The sequence below is a fragment of the Elgaria multicarinata genome, chromosome 13 (genome assembly GCF_023053635.1).
Source record: "Elgaria multicarinata webbii isolate HBS135686 ecotype San Diego chromosome 13, rElgMul1.1.pri, whole genome shotgun sequence".
Lineage (NCBI taxonomy): Eukaryota > Metazoa > Chordata > Lepidosauria > Squamata > Anguidae > Elgaria > Elgaria multicarinata.
In genome coordinates, this window is record NC_086183.1 from 20,601,754 (window position 1) to 20,622,875 (window position 21,122).

General features: G+C 40.6%; 1 protein-coding gene across 1 annotated transcript; it reads left to right on the forward strand.

Moving 5' to 3' along the window:
• Positions 1–1,684: 1,684 nt before the first annotated feature.
• On the forward strand, positions 1,685–17,727 carry STX12 (syntaxin 12). Its single transcript, XM_063140748.1, has 9 exons — positions 1,685–1,893; positions 5,775–5,844; positions 7,013–7,112; positions 8,808–8,945; positions 9,298–9,341; positions 10,010–10,115; positions 11,049–11,121; positions 11,849–11,931; positions 15,721–17,727. Exons 1-9 carry the CDS (start codon positions 1,785–1,787, stop codon positions 15,811–15,813), a joined length of 816 nt encoding a protein of 271 aa, XP_062996818.1. The 5' UTR covers positions 1,685–1,784; the 3' UTR covers positions 15,814–17,727.
• The last annotated feature ends 3,395 nt before the right edge of the window (positions 17,728–21,122 follow it).

The window sequence follows — 21,122 nt, forward strand, 5'->3', positions numbered from 1 at the left end:
TATTTGAAGGCCTTCATTTTCATTTTGCTGACTGATGCCCAAGATCTCTACCCCAAAGTCCTGCCTTATTATGCCACAATAAAAATGGGTTGATAGTCATGCTTAGTGTAGACCCACTGAAATTATTATTATTATTATTGTTATTATTATTATTATTATTATTATTTATTTATTTATTTATTTATATAGCACCATCAATGTACATGGTGCTGTACAGAGTAAAACAGTAAATAGCAAGACCCTGCCGCATAGGCTTACAATCTAATAAAATCATAGTAAAACAATAAGGAGGGGAAGAGAATGCAAACAGGCACAGGGTAGGGTAAGCAGGCACAGGGTAGGGTAAAACTAACAGTATAAAGTCCGCACAACATCAAGTTTTAAAAGCTTTAGGAAAAAGAAAAGTTAGGGCTTATGTTGGTCAAGACTAACTTGGCCCATTTATATCAATCAGTCATCCTTAAACATGCCTAAATCTAGATCCAACCCTTTGTCTTGAAGCACCAGGAACTTTGCTGCAAAGAACAATAGTGCAATCCTACACACACTTTCCTGAACACAGTGAGACTTACTTCCAGTTAAACATGTATGGAATTGCACTGCAGGGCTACTATCCTATCCACATATACCAGGGAGTAAGCACCACTGAATACATGGAATACGTCGCTTAGTAAACAGGCACAGAATTGCACCATCAGGACATGATCCTATATACACATACTCGGGAGTAAGCCCCACTGATCTTGGTGGAGATTGCTTCTGAGTAAACATGAGCAAGACTTTGTTGCATAGCTACAATCTTAGATTCACTTGCGATAATTACTTCTGAGTAGGGTGGGCACTTGCACATCATCAAAAAGAGGAAATGCATCACCCAAAAAGAGGACATCGATTTGCGTATGATTATTTTTACAGAACAGATAGATTAAAATTTGGAAATCATTACTATAATTTAAATAGAAATACAGCACATCTCACCACAGTGCAGAAGACTGCGTCCAGGTGACCTCTGAACCTGCGTGCTCAGTCTGCTATCCTGGTGCTACTTCAAGCCCCAGTTCTCCTTTTTTAGGGTTTTAATATTTACATTGATCTTGAACTGGAGAGCCCTTCAAATAGAGGTCACCTTCAAAATAGAGGACGGTCCTCTGTAAAGTAGGACACCTGGCCAACCTACTTCCGAGTAAATACACATAGGATTCTGGGGCACGGCCCCAATCCTCTGCACACTTTCCTGGGAGTGAGCCCCAATGAACACAACGGGAATTACTTCCGAGTAGGCATACATAGGAGCATCGTCTGAGACGGCTCGGAAGTGTAAGAACCGTCTCCATTGTGAGTCTATCCCTTCAAGTTGTTCTCTCGGAAGAATCACCATCACTGCGACAGCAGCGGCTGCGGCCTACACCAGCGACAACTACGAGCTGCATCCCGTTGTCATGACACCCAACCCCTTCAGGCAGTGCCTGTTGGACGGACCTGAGCATGCGCGTCTTAATGGAAGGTACAACGCATGCGCACGCTTTCTCGCCGTCTCAATCCATCCCGCTAGCTGCCGCTCCCTGAAGGAGGAAGGAGACGGCGTCGCAGGCTGTCACTTCGGAGAGGGAGCGTTCTTTTGTGCGCCTGCGCGGAGAAGGAACGACTAGGCCGGGCCTGTTGATTGCGCGTGCGCGGTGGTGGTGAAAGCGGACGTAGTAGTGGTAGCCCGGTCGACTCTCCTGCTATATTCTTATTTTTCTTCTTCTCGTTTCGTTTTCTTCTTCTGGGCTCGGGGTGTAGCCATGTCGTACGGTCCGTTAGAGACTTACCGCCCCGGGGGGCTTCCAGCCCGGGACTTCAGCGCCATTATCCAGACCTGCAGCACGAATGTACAGCGCCTGGCACAATGCAGTGAGTGAGAATCTTGATCACTTTGACCCCCACACATGCCCTATATCCCCTCACCCCTTCCGGATTCCCTCCCACCACTCCCCAAAATGTCTCCCTTACCCCCATTGAAATGTCATCTCTGTTCTTCCTCCTCCCCACCCATAGCAGCCAGTCCTACTTAGAGTAGACCCACTGAAATAAATAAGTTAGTCATGATTAAACAACACTCTACTCATTTCAGTGGGTCTTCTCTAAGTAGGACTAACCCTTAGTTCCCTCCCATCATTTATTTATTTATTACATTTTAATACCGCCCAATAGCCGAAGCTCTCTAGGCGGTTCACAAGAACTGCTTAATCTCTTCCTTATTTATTTCTTTAAAATCATTTTGATGCCACCTTTTCATCCACAAAATGTCAAAGCGGCTTGAACAATAGGAAGGCATTTTTATTTAAGCTTCCAAATACTAATTCCTTTGCACCTTGGCATCAGGAATATTATTAGCAGTGCTTATGTGCTCCTGCTCATTTAAAAAAATCAGAAGTGATTTATAAATATTGCTAATAAACAAATAGAGTGGCAAGTAGTTCCACAGTCTCGATGAACTGGTTTCTGAAGGACTTTACATATAAAATTTTAAACTCTACAAAAATAGAAAATAAATAAAATGTGTTCCTCCTTTATTATTTTTCCCTTCTCTTTCCTCCCATCCCCGCTGTTTATTTTTTTTTACCTACCTATCTTTTTCAATATTTTCTGTTTGTTTCCTCAGTGTTCGTGGTCATAATGCTCTTTTGTTTGTTTTGTTATGACTTTAAGTAAATAAAATAGTCTTTAATTTTGTTTTAAAATAGAATACAATAAAACAAAAATTGACAATAGAAACAACACCAGTGTAAAAAGTCAAAACTACAGAATTTTTCATAATATCCAAAAGCTTGGGGAAATTAGTGCAAAGGGGTGATTCCATGTCTGCTCACTGCCACCATTCACCTAATTGTCTGACCCACACCTAATTATTTCCTCATAATTATAATCATCCTAAAGTTCATTTCATTGACTATAAGAAAGCATTTATGTGTAGACCAAAGGTGTGAAATGCCTGTAGATCATAATGAACCCATGCATATATATTTAACTGTGTGTGAACTCTGCACAGACATGTTGGCTATTTTGTTTATCCAGTGTGCATGGATGTGGTGTACTTGCAGTGAAATATGCTCATGTGTGATAATCACATAATTGTCTCTAGACATCATTTCCGGTTTATACAAAAATGTTTTCTGCTGAGGAAAACAACTATCTCTTGAAATGGTCCTGATTTTACTGATTAAGAGACAAATTTACCATGTTGCTTCTCTCTCTTTTATTTACTTTCAGAGCACACCCAGTCTTTTATTTACTTTCAGAGCACACCCAGTCTTGGGACTGGAAGTAGATAGTGCCTAGAAAAGTGACATAATTTCTGGTCCAATCCGTTTCCTCTTCTGCCCTCACTACAGAGAGAAAAAGGGGGGAAAGGAAGGCCAGCCTTCAAGAAGCCCTACTAATGTTATACAATGACTGGGTTAAAATGACATGACTTTCTGTTAATTTTTCCTGTGTGTAAATTGACATCTGTAGTGGGGACTTACAGATGATCACAGCTCTGTCTGTTTATGCCTAGGAAATGCCTTATCTTGCAGCCCTTTCCTTCACCACAAAGTAGCCACTTCAATTTTTTTGCTACACCCACTTCAGATGTTGTACAGTTCCAAAAATAGGCAATTTGCACGAACAATTGGTTATGAGAGTTAGCCAGTTTCAGTAATGTTCGCATAGGCTTTTGTTCCCCCAGTATATTCCCTTGGTACGTATATAAGTAACCGCTTCATGTGACTCCATTTAGGGCCTGTAGTAAGCAGGTACTTTTTTCCCTATGACATATCCCCCATCTTCAACATGAGAAATCAGCCTCCCAGCTGTTCATGGGGCAGTCAACTTAGACTTTTTTTTGTACCTACCCTAGAGATTAGATGGCTAGACTATAATTTTATTTTTATTTTTACAAACATTTGCATTAAGCAAGGATTCACACCATAGTTTTCTTCATCAGAGGGTGACTTTGCACAATCCTTTTGTGGTAATCAGCCTCAAATATCAAATCCTCTGACATCATGTTGTTGGCTCATGATAGGAATGAATACCTTGTTAAGTTATTCACAAAGCTATGATGCCTGTGAATCTCTGCCACAAATTGATCACAAAAAGTCAGTTCACAGTGATGGGGAAACTACTCTTGTTATTTACCCTGAGACTTTAATAATGATGTTTTTAACTTAAGAGATTATGCTTATTAGGTAATGATCTCGTTGGCAGTTCTTATAGCTTTTATTTTATTCCCACATTTACATTTTTTTCCTAATACATGAAAATAAGAATCTCCATTTGTTTTCAAATAATCAGTTTCAGTTGCTGCTTTCAAAATTTCCGAAGAGTAGTGTGATGTAATAAGAACTTCTAGAATTCATTTTAATCCCACTTTAATTGATCAGGTTTCCAAAATAGGTGCAATGTTATTGTCATGTTGGTTGTAAGGATTTTTTTTTTATGTGAGTAGGCATGAGTTCTGAGTTCATTATTTTTACATATATAGCTGATTGGGAAACTCGTATGTCTTCTCTGCCAGACTAATATTCAGAACTGCTGCTCTGTGATTCTGCTCAAGTAATTCACAATTGCAGAATGTAGCATATTGATATTCTCAGGCTTTATTGAAGCTATGCTGCAGACGAAATCAATCTGGTCATGGTTGCAGCCTAGCACAGGAGCTATTTATACCGGACTCGCTTATCACTCTGGGAAGGTGTCTATTATGTCTGATTTAATGATCTATGCTTTAGCAACAAAAAGCCAAAATAAGCATCAGTCTGGAAGAGTTTTCAACGATGAATCACAGCAGTTCTGGTCTGTTCCTGTCTTTGGACTACGTCCCCCAGCCCCCATGATTTTTCCATATAATTGCTAATTTGTGCAAGACACAAGGAGGGGGTGGGAAGTGAAATATTGCGTTAAAACTGGATACTAAAATGAAGCCGTGCACCCCTCTCCTATAGATGTAACTCTTTACTGAGATATTAGTCCCATCAACTGTGTTCACAGTCACTTTTAAGCCATAAATTGTGGCTTAATAATCCAAAATGTGAAAGAGCAACACGCTGGTGCCCACAGCCTGTTTGCTCCTCCTTTTGTGTAAGTGAGTATACTAACCAGGTAATGAATATGTTCTCATAGTGTCCAAACTAGGGATCCTGGCTTGTTGCTCTGAAACAAACCAGGATTTGTAAGCTAGTAACAAAGGCTTATGAATCCTGGCTGGTTTGAGAACAACAAACCAGGTTCCCAGGATGGGTTTCCACAAGAAGCTGTCATGTTCCTGATTAGTTTACATACTCATGCGAAGTGAATGGATTATGTGCACTGTTCACATTCTGGATTATTGAGCCATAATTATGGCTTACAGTGAAGTGCGAATGTGAGTTCTGTAATACCTCCCATGTAAATGTATTTTGTGTCCTTTTTTATTATTTTTAAGATTATACTCCTAAGTTTTAGACTGTGTTACATTCCATCACTTATTGCTGACAAGTGTAATCACATCAGCAGTTTCTTGATTGAACTTGTTTTTACAATCATAACAAGAATATGTTACAATCTGTGGGTGGGTTTTATTAATTCACTTAAATATAACTTTGTGTTGCAGCAAAGAATCTGCTTGCAAGTTGTAGGCTGTACCATAATTGATGCAGCCTGTGTCCAATTGGGATCAGGCTATGAGTCGAGTAGTGTCTCCATAGCAACACCTGTTTAGAGGGGAACTTTTATGGCAAAATGATAACACGTCATCTATTTTGCTTCTATAGCTTCTCAGATAAAGAACTTAATGAGTCAGCTGGGAACCAAACAGGACTCCAGCAAATTGCAAGAAAACCTGTGAGTATGACCTGAACACTCCTTTAAGGTGTGCATTACAGCAACAAAGCCAGATGAATTTTGCATCTCTTCACTTTTGAGGTCTGGCCTACACATGTAGTAGAATGGGTTTGTTAGTTTAGACCACACCACTTCAGTCTTCATCTAGCAAGCACTATATTACAATCAATTAAGTTTTAAAATAAATTAGGTGTTGTTGTTGTTGTTTTTAAAAATGTAAAATTCTAGCATTTTATTTTTTATTTATTTATTTATTTATTACATTTCTATACCGCCCAATAGCCGGAGCTGTCTGGGCGGTTCACAAAGCATGAACCGCCCAGAGAGTTAAAATGCTTGGGCAAAAGTGAATGTTCTAATTTGATGCTGAACAGCAAACAGTCTACACCAATAGTATCACTTTTGGGAGGCCATTGCAAAGTTGGGGTGCCACCACAGAAAAGACCCTCTCATTTATAATTGAATAGTGTATGTCTTCTACCGATGGTATTTGAAGAAGGGCCTTCTCTGAAAATCTTAGTGCGTGGGCAGGACAGAATGGGAGAAGTTTTGTGTAGGGAAATGTTCATAGATGTGATCCTCCAGCTTCAGTCTATAATGGTATGGTCCATTCTGCCACCTCAGGACTCTTATATTTCATTCTGTTGAATGTGTAGCCTTGGATTCAGTCTTTTGTACACATTCAGTAGCAAATTAGTAGAGAACATAATTAATCTCAAGAAGTCTAGAAAGACTGGTAATGAGCCAGTTCAAATGACATGACAGCTTGTCATGAGTGGGCACCATTTTGAATATGCAACTCTGATGGGGGATTGTGGCATGTCATGGATTAATCGAGGGTTAAACTACTCATGCTTAACCCAACTACTAATTGAGGGTTAATTGTGGATTGTTTAACCCTCCAATTAACCCACAATGGCTGGGTTCACGCGGCACACTACAATCCCCAGCTGCCCCCATCAGAGGTTTGTGTATTCAAAATAGCAGCCGCACACACTGTGGCTGCTCATAGGTTATTTAACCCACAACACACTATTGTGTCATGCAAACCAGATCATAGAAGGAATGCCTCTTTAGGAATGCTTGTCTGCCCTCAGTAGCTCTGGAGGATATGAAATTTTGCTCTTTGCGGAACACACAAGCTGAAGAATGCATTTCTTGTTCACAGACAACAGTTGCAGCACACAGCAAACCAGCTTGCCAAAGAGACCAATGAATTCTTGAAGGAGCTGGGCTCCCTGCCACTCCCCTTATCTACATCGGAACAGGTTTGTAAGTCTAGCTGTTGCTTTGGTGGTTCAGAAGCAAACGTTCTTGTTAACATTTCTTTTAAATGTCTGGGAATACCAGCATTCATTTTGATGAGTGGTCCAGAATATCATGTAAAAGTAACAGGTGAGTGAGAGCCATGAGGAAGCTGACCTACTGTTGCCTCTGCATGGATAGAACTTGATTAATGTTCTGGGGAGGGAGGGGTTAATCCCTCAGTCCCCTCTGTTATAATGAGTGCCAAATCAAAATATTGTTGATGGCAAATGAATTCCTCAGTGCCTGCTACATGCAAACTCTCCATTCTACATCTCTAGTGGTCACTCTAAAGCTGAACCTTGCCTAGGCCAGTTGTCTTATACTTCTAACCCAGTTTGTGCTGCCACCTCTCATAGATGGTTTAATTGGTTTTCCTGCACATTACAGAGGGTTGGACTAGATGATCCTTATGGTCCCTTCCAACTCCACAATTCTATGATTCATGCACATATACAGAGCCAGGAATGCAGACTAGTATCCATTAGATGTGAGACACTCTGCTTGTCTAATCAAAATCAAGATCTGTTCTCCCAGTTCCTGGCTTAAATAGATCAGGTGACAAGTTTTGGGTAGGATGCAGCAGATAAAAGGGCTTGAAACAGAAACAGCAGATCCAGCACATAAGCAGTACATAAGGCATTTATAGCCCCAGTTAATACATTCAGCCTGTGGTATGGATGAACGGCAGCCTTGTCATATGAAGTCACTTGTCCAGGTAAAGTCTGAAGGCAGAATGAACTGCATGCCACAAAATGGCTAGAAATAAATAACTGACGTTAAAGTGACCAGCTTTTAAGACTCCGTGATGTGCCTCTGCTTATATGTAGCAAAGCTTTATCCACTTGTATATTATTTTGCTTTGCAAACCATAGAGGAAGGGAAGAGCTGGTTGTTTGCCTCTAGCAAACAAAATATGCTGTTAGTGGAGGTGTGGAAAAAAAAACCACACACACGCACAACTTTAAAAAATAATAATGAACATTTTAGTCTACTTAGGTCAGTGATATTTCTGTTGTCAGATACCTGCTAGCCAAAGCAGTAGAATAGAGACCCCAAAATCTGTTAGAGAAAATATGTCTTGTGCACCTGTGTTTCCTTTCACAGAAGAACTTGTAAAGCAGAGCTTTTTGATCTTGGGAACAGGATGTACTTTTGATCTTGGGGACATTATGTACTTCCAGGGCACAGGCAGTAGGACCTCCTTGTGCCAGGGGTCCTCATCCCTGCTACTAGCTACTGTCTGGATGTGTAGGTCGTGGGGGTTCCTCTGTGGTCATCTCACACCTTCCTCTGCTTTTGTCAGAAAAGGACCTATGTGTCTGGGGTACAATATTAGGGATGGTTGGTACAGCTGAAGCTCTGTCCTTCTGCCACTTCCTTTCTCTCCAGCCCATTTCTACCATCTTTTAAATGTTGGGGCCTGTATATGGAGAGAAGTCAAAAGAGCAAAAGGACAAGACAGCTGTTTTATGGAGTACTGATGTTCTTTAACTAATTTAATGCACTGTGAATGAATGGGTGGGTAAGGGCTTGGTCCTCTACAAAGTGGCCCTGTAAGGGATAGAAATAAGGTGTGGAATTCTTCTTGGAAGTTGGTGAGTTCTCTTTGTTACTCTTGACATGACAAGTCACTGGCATAATTCTGTGTTTTCTAGCGCCAGCAGAAACTTCAGAAGGAGCGTTTAATGAATGACTTTTCTGCGGCCTTAAATAACTTCCAAGCAGTACAGAGAAGAGTATCGGAGAAAGAGAAGGAGACTGTTGCCCGGGCAAGAGCTGGTTCCCGTCTCTCTGTAAGTTGTCAGCCAAACCCTACCAGCACGCCACTTTCCCCTCCTCTCTGAGGTTGCTGGTGCAGTTATTTCTATGTCAGCTGCGAGGAGGAGGAGGCAGGGATCTGCCTACGGGCTGCAGGATTGTTCCCTCCATCTTTTCAATAAATGAATGGATTTGTCTTGGTCATAAGCCATCCTAAAATCTTAGAATTTCTGATTCTTTGATGTCTTTTCAAAGAAATCACCAGGACTTGCAGACAATAGTGTTGGTGATTAAGCCATAAAGGGCTTAATTACTGCAACTTGTCCTCCCAGCCTACCATTGTACAAACCCTACTTTGTTTGATGTAGAACTTCTTTTTTCCCCCAGGGAGATGAGAGGCGCAGGGAAGAGCAGTTGGTCTCATTTGACAGGTAATGTCTATTGAGATATTGTTACAATCATTTATTTAAAACGTTCCTTCAGATTTATCTGGGGTAAAAAGACAGAGGATCTGATCACAGGGAATCATGATCAGATCCTCTGGGATGGGATGGCCCTCCGGGATGAGATGAAACACCAACAAATATTGTGTTTAAACTGGACTATATATAATTTGTTGTTTGGAGAGCACAGCTCTTCCCTTTATCAGATTAAACTCAAAGGCAAATACACAGGGCTGGTTTACTCCTATTAAGGAAATGTCTACGAATATCCTAAAGAATTCCCATTCAGTTTAAGAATCCCCTCTTTTCCTTTTTTTTTTTAGTGTAACATACACAGAAAACTACTAGAACTTACATTCAATTAAATTCAGGGTTATGAAATTGACTGATCTGGATACATCTATTTGATTTGGAGAAAGAGAAACAAAGTTGATTGAGTTGCATTTTGTGTTTGAATAATATATGAGTCTTCCCCAACATGGTGGTGTCCAGATGTTTCGGACTGCCACTTTCATCAGCGCTAGCCAGCCTGGACAGTGGATGTGCTAGCTGGGGAAGGTGGGGGCTGTAGTCCAAAACATCTGGACAGCACCATGTTGAGGGAGGCTGCAGTAATGGTTGAAAAAGTACACTGTTATGTCACATTCTTGCTGCAGCAATGAAGATTGGAATCAGATGCAGTCTCAAGAGGAAGACGTAGCAATAACAGAACAAGACCTTGAACTAATTAAGGAGAGAGAAACTGCCATTAGGCAATTAGAGGTAAGTAGATTAGGACTTTAACTAGATCCAAAGTTTTAAAGATTAGCTTATGTTTAAATAGATCCAAGAGAGAAGAGTTGTGTGGAGCCAAAATTCTTCTCAATTCATCCTGCTGCTCTGCATTTTTTTTATCCCAGCTACATTGAGGCAGCTCTCTAGCTGTGTAGGTGCTGTTTCCTTCAGAGCCATCAGAAATAATAAGAATTACGCTACCAATGTTGTTGATGCTCCAGAATGAGGATTGAACTTTCCAAATTCTTGACATTATTTGCCCACTGTATGCTTAGATGAGTCTCCAGCATATGTTCAAATCTTGTATTTCTGAAATTAGAGCGGTAGAACGCCACCAAGTATGGGGGGCATAAAAAATGTTATGCTTCCTCAAAGCTTGGGGTTTCCCCCAAATGGGCTGTGACTCTAGTACAATTGGCAGAGGGAAGAATGGCCTTATTATCCAGGGTTGAAGGAGAAGGTTTAGGACACAGGAAAGGAAATCTGCTAGAAGGAAGTAGAAGCAGTTAAGGTGGTCAAGAAGCAGTACAGGGAGTATAGGACCAGGCAGGTATATCCAATGATGATCTGGGGTTTGGGGAGGATGCAAGTTCTATAAAGTCTTCTGAGTTTTGAAGTGAAGGCAACTTCATAAAGTTTGAGAAACAAATGTACTTTTTCATTTTAAAGGGATTGCCTTGGGGGTTGGATCCAAAGAATCCTTTGTGTGAGCAACATATGGTACTTCTTCAGGAGTGGCTTTTCAGTTGCTCAAACAGCTGTGGCAGAAAAGTGGGCAGACATGTCCCATTACATCAGTGTAATTATCTGTGGGGCCAAGCCACAGTAAGGTAACGCCTGTGTTACTTTTCCAGGTGCGATCTCCAAACACACAGGCAGTTTTGGGGGAAATGCAGTAACTCTTCACAACTTTTCTTTCAGGCAGATATCCTGGATGTGAACCAGATATTTAAAGATTTGGCTATGATGATTCATGATCAGGGGGACATGATTGGTAAGTAGATAACTGCATTTGCTTTACCTAAACTGGCATTTCATCTGCAGTTTCCAATTATGGATGTATGGTAATGTATCTATATATTCAGCCTGTGGAAGTCTGAATTAGGGTGTCTTACTAGCTGAAGATTCATATCAGGGATGTTTTAAAGGGCTAGTAATTTGGATGTGCTTTGTGTCAGGGAGGATCCCCAAATATGCTCTAAATAGTTTATTTGACTCAAAATGTCATAGTCCAAACCGCTGGTGAAAATCAATGGTGGAAACATGTTAGCTATAGACTGACTCGATAAATGTGACTGTTTCTAGAAAACATTGATTGCACATGAAAACTGTATTGTTTAGCCCATTGTTCAGATTCTCTGTGTGTGTGTCTGTGCCTGCCCCGTTTCACATCTGCACGAGAGTGTGTAGACACTTTTGAAACTTATTTTACCACCCACGGAAATGGTGATTGGCTTCTTTAGACAATGGGATTTGAGGCACACGTTCACTATCCCTTCTGATAGTTGTTGTTGATCAGCTTTGGGGGTTTTGTTAGTTTGTTTTTTAGACAGGATATTTAACCTTATTGAATAGTTCACAGCATCTCTGATTTTATGCTAGAATGTTTTTATATAGCAGAGCTAAGATGGCTTAATTGTGGCAGTGATTTACAAGTCATTCTGAGGAATTCATACACCTATGAGGTTGTTCTTCTGAGTTTGTGCTCTTCTTCTCCACAGATAGCATAGAAGCAAATGTAGAAAATGCAGAGGTCCACGTGGAAAATGCCAACGAACAGTTACAGAGAGCTGCTTATCATCAGGTAACCCTTGATAGTTCCAAAATCAGAAAGGGGAGTGGGGAAGGGTCTTGTGACTTTATTTTCAGAACAGATACAGCAAAGCTTCTTGAAACATATGGTTCTTCTAGAACACAAACAAAAGAGTGTCATATACATGCTCCTTTGGGTTGCCTCAATCTCAGGTGACACCTTCATATTCAAACTAACAAAACACTATGTAGCTTTTTTGCCACTTTGTTTGGAGTATCTTAATTCAAAGAGTTCAATGCAATCCTTTGCCCTACTTAATCTGTCTGCCTCTAGAGAGCCTGCCTCCCCACTTCCCAATTTTTATTTGCAATTATAACAGAAACAAAAAGAGATGGGGGGAAATAGCAACCAACAAGAAAAAGAGGATAGCAAAAAAAGTGTATTTCCATTCACCATGAACAAAAAGGAAAGAAGTTCAACATTTCTTTCATACGTACATACATATATATGAAATCTTTCCAAGCTTGAAATGTGAGTCTCTTTGCAACTGTAAGGACTCACAAAGTCCACTTTTGCTGTCCATGTGTTAATCCCTACATTACAGGAATAGAATTTAAAACTACAGAATTCACTACCACAAGATATGGTGATGGCCACCAATTTGGATGGCTTTAAAAGGGGGTTAGATAAACTCCTGGAGGAGAAGGCTATCAATGGCTACTAATCCTGATGGCTAAGTGCAACCTCCAGAGGCAGTAGGGAACATGGGTGGGAGGGTGCTGTTGCACTATGTCCTGCTTTGTTGGTCCCTGATTGACAGCTGGTTGGCCACTGCACGAACAGAGTGCTGGACTAGATGGACCCTTGGTCTGATCCAGCATGGCTCTTCTTATGTTCACATGAACTTCGACAGTTGTCACAGATTTCAAGAACAAAATGAATATGAGCAATGACTTACAACCAGATAGAAGCCATCACAGGGCATGCCCACGTCACATGCCTCAGCAAGGCATTGTCCGCATTGCATTGCCGGCAACTAGAAGAGCTAGCTGGCTACTTAACAAGATGCTATGGTGTCTAACATACACGAAACATCATTTTTTTGTTGAATCAGAAATAGTACATATGGAAGTTATGATAACTTTCCATTGATTAGGCAGTATAGATCATTCTAATTCACTATGCCATTCCTCTCTTAACGTTCTGAACATCCACTTCATTACATCCCAGGAAACATTTTTAAACCGCTTTTGTAGGCTTAGCTTTCCATAAAGAACCAATTCCTTCAACAATATAGGAGACCCTGCCTCTAGTTCAGTACAGGTTTGGGGGCAGCATTTGTCCTCCGTGGAGAGTGTGGATACTAATGCTCTTGCAGGATACCGGACCATAAGAACATAAGAAGAGCCCTGCTGGATTAGACCTTGGTCCATCTTGTCCAGCACTCTGGTCACACAGTGGCCAACCAGCCATCGTCCAGGGATGAACAAGCAGGACATGGTGCAACAGCACACTCCCACCCATGATCCCCAGCAACTGGTGCACACAGGCTTATTGCGTCGAATACTGGAGATAGCACACAACCATCAGGGCTAGTAGCCGTTGATAGCCTTTGTCTATTGGATTTCTTGACTCTAGTTCTCTGAGTTTAGCTGGTTGAGCTTTTATATTGTATTTTAGATTATGGTTTTATACTCTTGTTTTATACTTTGAATGTTTTTAATTTTTGTGAACCGCCCAGAGAGCTCTGGCTATTGGGCGGTATCAGGTCAGGTCATTTCTTTATTGTCTGTAGCCAATGGCCATCACAACATCATAAAACATTAAAACATTAATCTGATTAAAACCGTTGAAACGGTAAAACAAGTTAACACGTTAAGCAAAATAGAGCAGCAATAAAACACGTTATCTTGAATCAATGCCATACTCTTTGTGTTATTGTCTACCTTACCCAAGGTCAGAATCCAGACCCGCCACAAAAGCTCTCCTTAACTTTAATGCTGCTAGGGCAAATAGGGCCACCCTGTAGCTTACAAAGTTGTCTGTGTCTGCCAGCAACCCCCTGATTTTGAACTCTTCCGTGTGGCCTTCAAGGAAGTTTAGAAAGGGGAGGATGAATTTGGTCCGTGGTGATTTATAAAAGTGGCAGTGAAGAACATAATGAGCCAAGTCCTCAACTTGGCCTGCTCCGCATATGCATAAACGCTCACTTACGGGACAGTTACCATATCTCCCCTTCAGGAGTTCCGTAGGCATCTGTTGAAATCTTAATTGGGTAAATGCTCGCCTGACAGGGGAAAAGGTTAATTCCTTGAGATATGAAGCCATTTTGTGGTCCTGCTTGAACTTAGGATACCAGATGGCCAACTTACATTTCCTAACCTGTTCAAGGTCGATCCCAATATCATTACTGAATATTATATCACGGATTTGGCGAACAGGTAGGTCGTGTAAGGTTGTGACTGGGAGAGGTGAATAGGATGACATCAAACTTCTACCAGTACGCACCCATCCCTCCCTATCCTGTAGGTCCAAAAAGCACATTTTTGCCAGATGATGCTCTGGCATCAGGCAAAGCTTTTTCATATAAAGAATGACAGATTCATGTACACGAGCTCTCAGGGAGGGGATGCCTATTTCTGTTCTTAATAGTGCTCCAGGGATATTATGTGCCACTGCCAAAAGAGTGCGCAGAAAGTTATTCTGTATAGGTTCTAATTCATTTTTGTAGTAGGCACCCCATATGGGTGCACCGTACAAAAGATGTGCTATTATTTTGGCAACATAAACCTTTATTGGGCGGTATAGAAATGTAATTAATAAATTAAATAAATAAATACATTTGAGAGAGGAAGGAGAGAAATTATGAAGCTGCCATATTCTGAGTCGGATTACTGGTCCGTCTAGCTCAGTATCAATTACTCCAGTGGGCAGTCGCTTTCCAAGGCTCTTTCCAGGACAGATACTTGAGATCCTACTTTACCTGGAGATTTGGGAGTTGACGCTGGAGCCTTCTGCATGGCAATACTCATTGCACTTCGTTATGCCCCCTCCCTATACTGAATTCCTAACCTTAATCTTCTCCCTTGGTCTTGGAGTGGGTAGCGCCCTTTAAAAAAATAATATGAAGGATACCCTAAACATGCAGGTGATAAATGAGCCGCTAGGATATTCATAATAGGTATTTATGTGGCACCTTTTTATAAAAATCTCGGGCGGATTACAATAAAATTCAGTAGAAAAGTACAATTTAGCTACAGTAACTATAAAACAACTAAACAACAAAAGGAATACAACTCAAGCAAACAGTAACAAAGGCCAGAAGAACTGAGAGATTCAAAGGCATAAGAAAATAAAAGATCTGCACATACCTGGCACCAAAATGATGACAGAGTGGTTCACAAGTTAGACTCTCTGGGGAGAGCATTCCACAACCGCTTTTTCTTTGTTTATCTGAACTGTACTTTTCTATCAGCTTGTGTTGAAAACTACTTTTAAAAAACCCAAAAGCACAGGAGCTGCTCTTTAGAGGGCAGGAAGAAGAAAGAGGCCCACTTTGTGAATATCTCTACCCACTTATTTTTCTTGATTGGCACCAATAGCAAGGAATGGACACCTCTGCTTCGTTTCTAGTAAACTAAATATTTAGCGTTGCTAATTTAAGCGTTACTTTGAAGCTACTATTGTTGCCTTGAGATCTCCTATTCCTGTTCCCTTTTGATTTAATGCCGTATCCAGTTCACCCCACTTTCCTGTTGTACAAATATGTAGGAGTTGAATTGTTGGATCTCTTGACAACATCTTCGTGAAAATAGTTCTCTTGTTGTTTTCTCTTAATAGAAGAAATCACGCAAGAAGATCTGCATCCTGATCCTTGGCCTGGCTGTGGCTTCTCTAATCTTGGGACTTATTATGTGGCAGGCATTAAAATGAAATATTTACGTGGAATTGCATTAATCGCAGAGTTGTTGTTCCCCACCCCACCCCCTCCCCCAGGGGAAAATGGGTAGACAAGCTTGTGGAATGAATTCATTGAGATGAGATGGAACACAAACTGGTTTTCCTCTAGTAATTATAATATATAGAAACTAACATGAAGATGACTAGTTCTTGGACCTAGTGAACCATGAAAACAGTATTTATCAGTTTATGTAAAATTATTTTATGTAATTAAACTTTGTGGGGTTTTTTTGTTTTCTCTATTATACTATTATACGAATGTAAAGTGTTGAAGAGTGTGATTGGTAATCTAGATTATCTTGTTAATTGACACATGCACTACAGATTTAACTCTTTTTTGAATATGTACTGCTTTTATAAGTGACTTGCATAGGGATAACTTCTCAAGAAGGGCAGCACCTCACTAACCGAGTAATTCTCGGTGTCTAACAAGGCTCTTGGTATGCTCCAGACAGCTGCTTCTGGTATGTGCTCTTGTGCATGGGGCTGCTGCTCTTCTTTCAAGCAGCAGCTCCTGTGAAACATGACATACTGCTTCTGAAACATCCAGAAACACTTTTAGTCCACATAGTGAGCAGAGATTCTAACCTCCCATGGCACATTGCAGCCTTTTGCTTTGAACTCGTCAAAAGAGAACTGAAATACTTCCGTGTTTTTTTTTCAATAGTGAAAAATGTTGAGGCCATCTGGGTTTGGAACCAAGAATGTGCTTAGTAATAACTAATCTAGTTTAGAAATATTTATAACTAGTGTCTGGTAACATGGCTTCTCCCTGTTCCATTTTTGTGGTTGACAGTGAATCATTCAGCAAATGTTTTGTTGCCTAATGACACTGTTGTGTTCGCCAGTGGGCCACTCTGCTCTCTCTTAACTTTGTACTTCTAGCACATGCATTAAATAGTACTGCACATAAAAGACATAGCACAGAGCTTGAAATGGGTAAAAACAGAAGTTACAAAGAACAGGGTCATTCATTTTGTGAATAATTACGGAAAATATCTGTGTCTGTCCAACAGAAAACTTCTAACCTTTGTAGTATACTTGGCTGAGAATGTTACTTGTCTCTTTAGGCTGTAAGAGGATGGCCCATTTCAAATGTAATGGGAAACCATGGTTTCCCATAACATGAATATCTATGACACAACTTGGACTGACAACTCTCCTGTCCTTTCCTCTTCTTTTTCATGTGATAATAATTTTAAAAAATTAAACTAATTGCAGTTTCCCATTGCATTAAAATTTGGGGAATTGGTTTGATCTTGGCCTGTTTGTACCTAACTGGGACTTAAACAAATGAAGGTTTCCCGTATTCTAACATAATGGAAACTGCTTCTGTTCTAAAAAGCAAAAGGAAACTTAAAATGTCCTGTGTGCATGAAGGAGGGGGGAAGCGTGTAAGCCCAAGGTTCATTACAGCGCTTTCTCAAATGAGAAATCATGTCTGATCTGGACCTTTTGTGTGCTCTGAATTGATGTATTATTACAGCAGTCTTCTTCAGCCTGGTGCTGTTCAGATGCTTTCAGCCCCAGCCAGGATAGCTAATGATCAAGAATCCTGGGAGTCCAAAATACCTGGAGAGCACCAAGTTGGGGAAAGCTGTATTAGAGAAACGTTCGTAGAACTTTTGGGTCAAGCCCACTCCTAAAAACGACACAAAAGCACTGAAAAGTTGACGGAGTAGAACTGCAAGATTCTGTATACAAGAAATTGCTACATCTTTCTACTGACACTTAATTATTTGTGTTTTTCACATTTTACTTATTTAAATTACTAAACTGTGAAACCTAAGAGTGGGAGAAGAATGATGCCCTCAGTTGCACATATTTCTTTGCACTATTATTCCATCATTCCATCCATTTAACTATCAATAAACCTTTTTAAATGTATTTGACGTGATGTCTTTCTTTCAGCACAGACCTAAACCATGGTTTATACCGCTCTAAATGCCTGTGGAAATGGTGGCCTCCAGCTGAGATCTGTGATGGCATTCAGATAAATTGATTGTGGCATGTTGTAAGCCCACCACTCAGATGCATACCAGCTGGCTGAAGATGTATATTTCATGCCTGTGAAATGGACTAAATTCCACAGAAGTTTATATCATAATAAATTCATTAAGACTTTTGCTGCAACAGACAAACGTGTCCAGACGAATAGATGAGGTATTGCAGCAGAAAGAAACCTGTCTCTACATGTCAACCACCTCAAATGTAACTAGTGTCCTACAATGAGACAAACTTGGACGCTTTTCTAAATTCAGTGTTTGAGGATTATCTTCTATCGCATTCAGATCTGAAATCTCAGCAGTTCTACTATGCATTCAGAGTGACAAATTATAAGATAACATTGATACATGGAAACAAGAATTTTTTAGAGCTTTCATTAGCTTCTGCTCCTATTGATAAGTCTTTTGAACTCAACTCCATGGGCAATTGTGCAAATATTCATTGGGATATTTACTTTTGCTTTGTATGGAAATTCATGAGTACTTTTGGAGAGCCGCCATAAGGCAAGCACAATACATTCATATGTTCCCCACAAAATCAGTTCGCTGGTCATGCCTCCATTAAAACAAAGTTTTGTAAAGGTCCCTCAGTTATTTCCAGGAAAGCAGAAAAAGAGTGTTTCTATACTGCTCTTCCAATATGTTAGTCAACACAGTCTAGGGAAGATACACACTCATGGTGCTGACTGGCAGGGACCAAGCATCATCCAGCAAGGCTACACATGTAGAAACTAGGATTAAATTTGTGGAGCAATTAACATCTACATGAAACCGCTGGGAGAGATCATCCGGAGGCATGGGGCAGGGTGCTATCAGTATGCTGATGACACCCAAATATATTTATGCCTTCAACAAGAGCATCAGCTGAAGATAGTGTGTCTCCTCTGAATGAATGCTTGGAGGCAGTAATGAGCTGGATGAGGGAAAACTAACTGAAGCTGAATCCAAACAAGACGAAGGTGCTTACTGTCAAAGGCCCTAACCTGGGTTTGGAGGTGTGTCAACCAGTTCTGGATGCATTCACAGCTTGGGGGTGCTTCTGGATCTGTCGCTCCAAATGACAGCCCAGATAATGCAATGGCCAGGAGTACCTACCATCAGCTTTGGCTGATATGCCAGCTGCGCCCCTTCCTAGAGTTAGAAGACCTAAAGATGGTAGTGCACATGCTGGTAACTTCAAGGCTCGACTTCTGCAATGCGCTGCACATAGGGCTACCTTTGTGCCTAGTCCGGAAACTTCAATTAGTTCAAAATATGGCAGCCAGGTTGGTCGCCGGTACACCTAGGGGTGATCATATTACACCAACTCTAAAATCACTTCATTGGCTGCCAATTAGTTTCCGGGCTAAGTATAAAGTGTTGGTTATCATCTTTAAAGCCCTACAAGGTTTGAGTCCAGGTTACCTGCAGGATCGCCTTCTCCCATTCAGTCTGCCCTGCACACTCAGGTTCTCTGGGAAGAATTTACTTCAATCAGCCAAAACTAGGCTGACAATTGTTACCCAGAGGACCTTCTCTTCTGCTGCTCCAAGACTGGAATGGTCTGCCAGGAGAGATTCACCAACTTAACAGTCTTTCCGAATTTAAAAAAGCTATAAAGACTGATCACTTCCGGCAGGCCTACCCAGTCGAATTTTAAGATGTCTGGCTGTTATTTTAATAATGTATTCGTTTTATGTTTTTAATCACTTTTATGTGTTTTATGGTATTTGTATCTAATGTTGTTCCCCACCTTGATCCAGAGGTAGAGGCTGGTAAGAAATAAATAGATGATGATGTGAATATCTTAACAACTATTGAAGGTATCAGTGGGCTGTGGTTTGGGTATATTCATTTTGAAGGCCAGAAGAGATGTGGATGGGACCGCAGACAAGGTTCAGACATGTACCTGCCTCTTTTTGCCCCATTTCTTTTCACTTTTATCTCTGGCTATACTGCTGCTGTTCTGTGTGTTCCTGTATACACATGTTTTTTTCTAGAGATGTGAGCACTGGATTGCTTTTGTCTTAAATTTTGCAAAATAAGGAATAATTACACACACATACCATGTGCAATTACATTAGTGACTTTTTGACTTGAAAAAGAAGACCTCTCCAGGGGTCTTCTTGTAAGATAGCTGGGATTGTAAAAGGTTGACAAGAGCCTCTCGATCTTGTTCCAGGTGGGAGAAATAAGTGAGCTGCTTATAATGAACAGGATTAGGTACAAAATCAGCTTTCTTTACAAGTGTGCACACTGTTTGGTGACTTTTGAGTTGACCTAACAGATATTACCCTAACATGGACTTTGGAATAAATTAATGTAGAAGAAAGCAGTAAGGGAATCAAGGACAGAAAATGAGATGAGCTGTAAAAGACAGGGCCTTCTTGGTGGCTCTTTGTAGTACCCTGGTCCTTTGACAAGAGAGGCAAGGCTAGCCAGCCAGCCCCATCTAGTGTCCTTCCACCAGCAGGCAAAAACATTTATATTTAGGCAGGCTTTTATTAAGCTACTTTGTTTGCTGAACTAGGTTTTAATTGATGATGGATGCTTAATTCTTAACTGAAGTGCAATTTGCTCTCATTCCCCAAAAGCAAATGCTACATTGCTCACTGTAGCTCACACACACACCCATGGGCCCTTATGGGGGGCACTGGTGAGACCCCCACAATCACATCTGCTCCAGGCCACATAAACCCTCTAGCAGCCCTGCACAAAGTAAATAAATACGGCACATAACACAAGGCTTAAGCAGTTATCTAACTGTAGGGTGACCCTATGAAAAGGAGGACAGGGCTCCTGTATCTTTAACAGTAATGTAGAAAAGGGAATTTCAGCAGGTGTCAATTGAAGAGGGTGAAATTCTCTCTTCATCACAACAGTTAAAGCTGCAGGAGCCCTGCCCTCTTTTGTATCTGGCCACTCTACTATAGCTAGTGTAGCTTTAACTGTGGTGATGAAGAGGGAATCTTATAATCAACTTTGCTGTGTGGTTTTATCCTGGTTGAGCTTTTTATACTGTATTTTGTAATTCTGTTTTTAATAACCTGTTGGATGTTTTTTGTGGTTTTAATTTTTGTGAACCACCCAGAGAGCTTCAGCTATTGGGTGGTATAAAAATGTAATAAATAAATAAATAAGGGAATTTCACCCTCTTCAATTGACACCTGCTGAAATCCCCTTTTAAAGATACAGGAGCCCTGTCCTCCTTTTCATCTAATTGTAAATGTTTTAGCTGTTTAAATTGTTTTGAATGTTGTATCTTAAGATATTTTATATTACGTTTTTTATTATCTT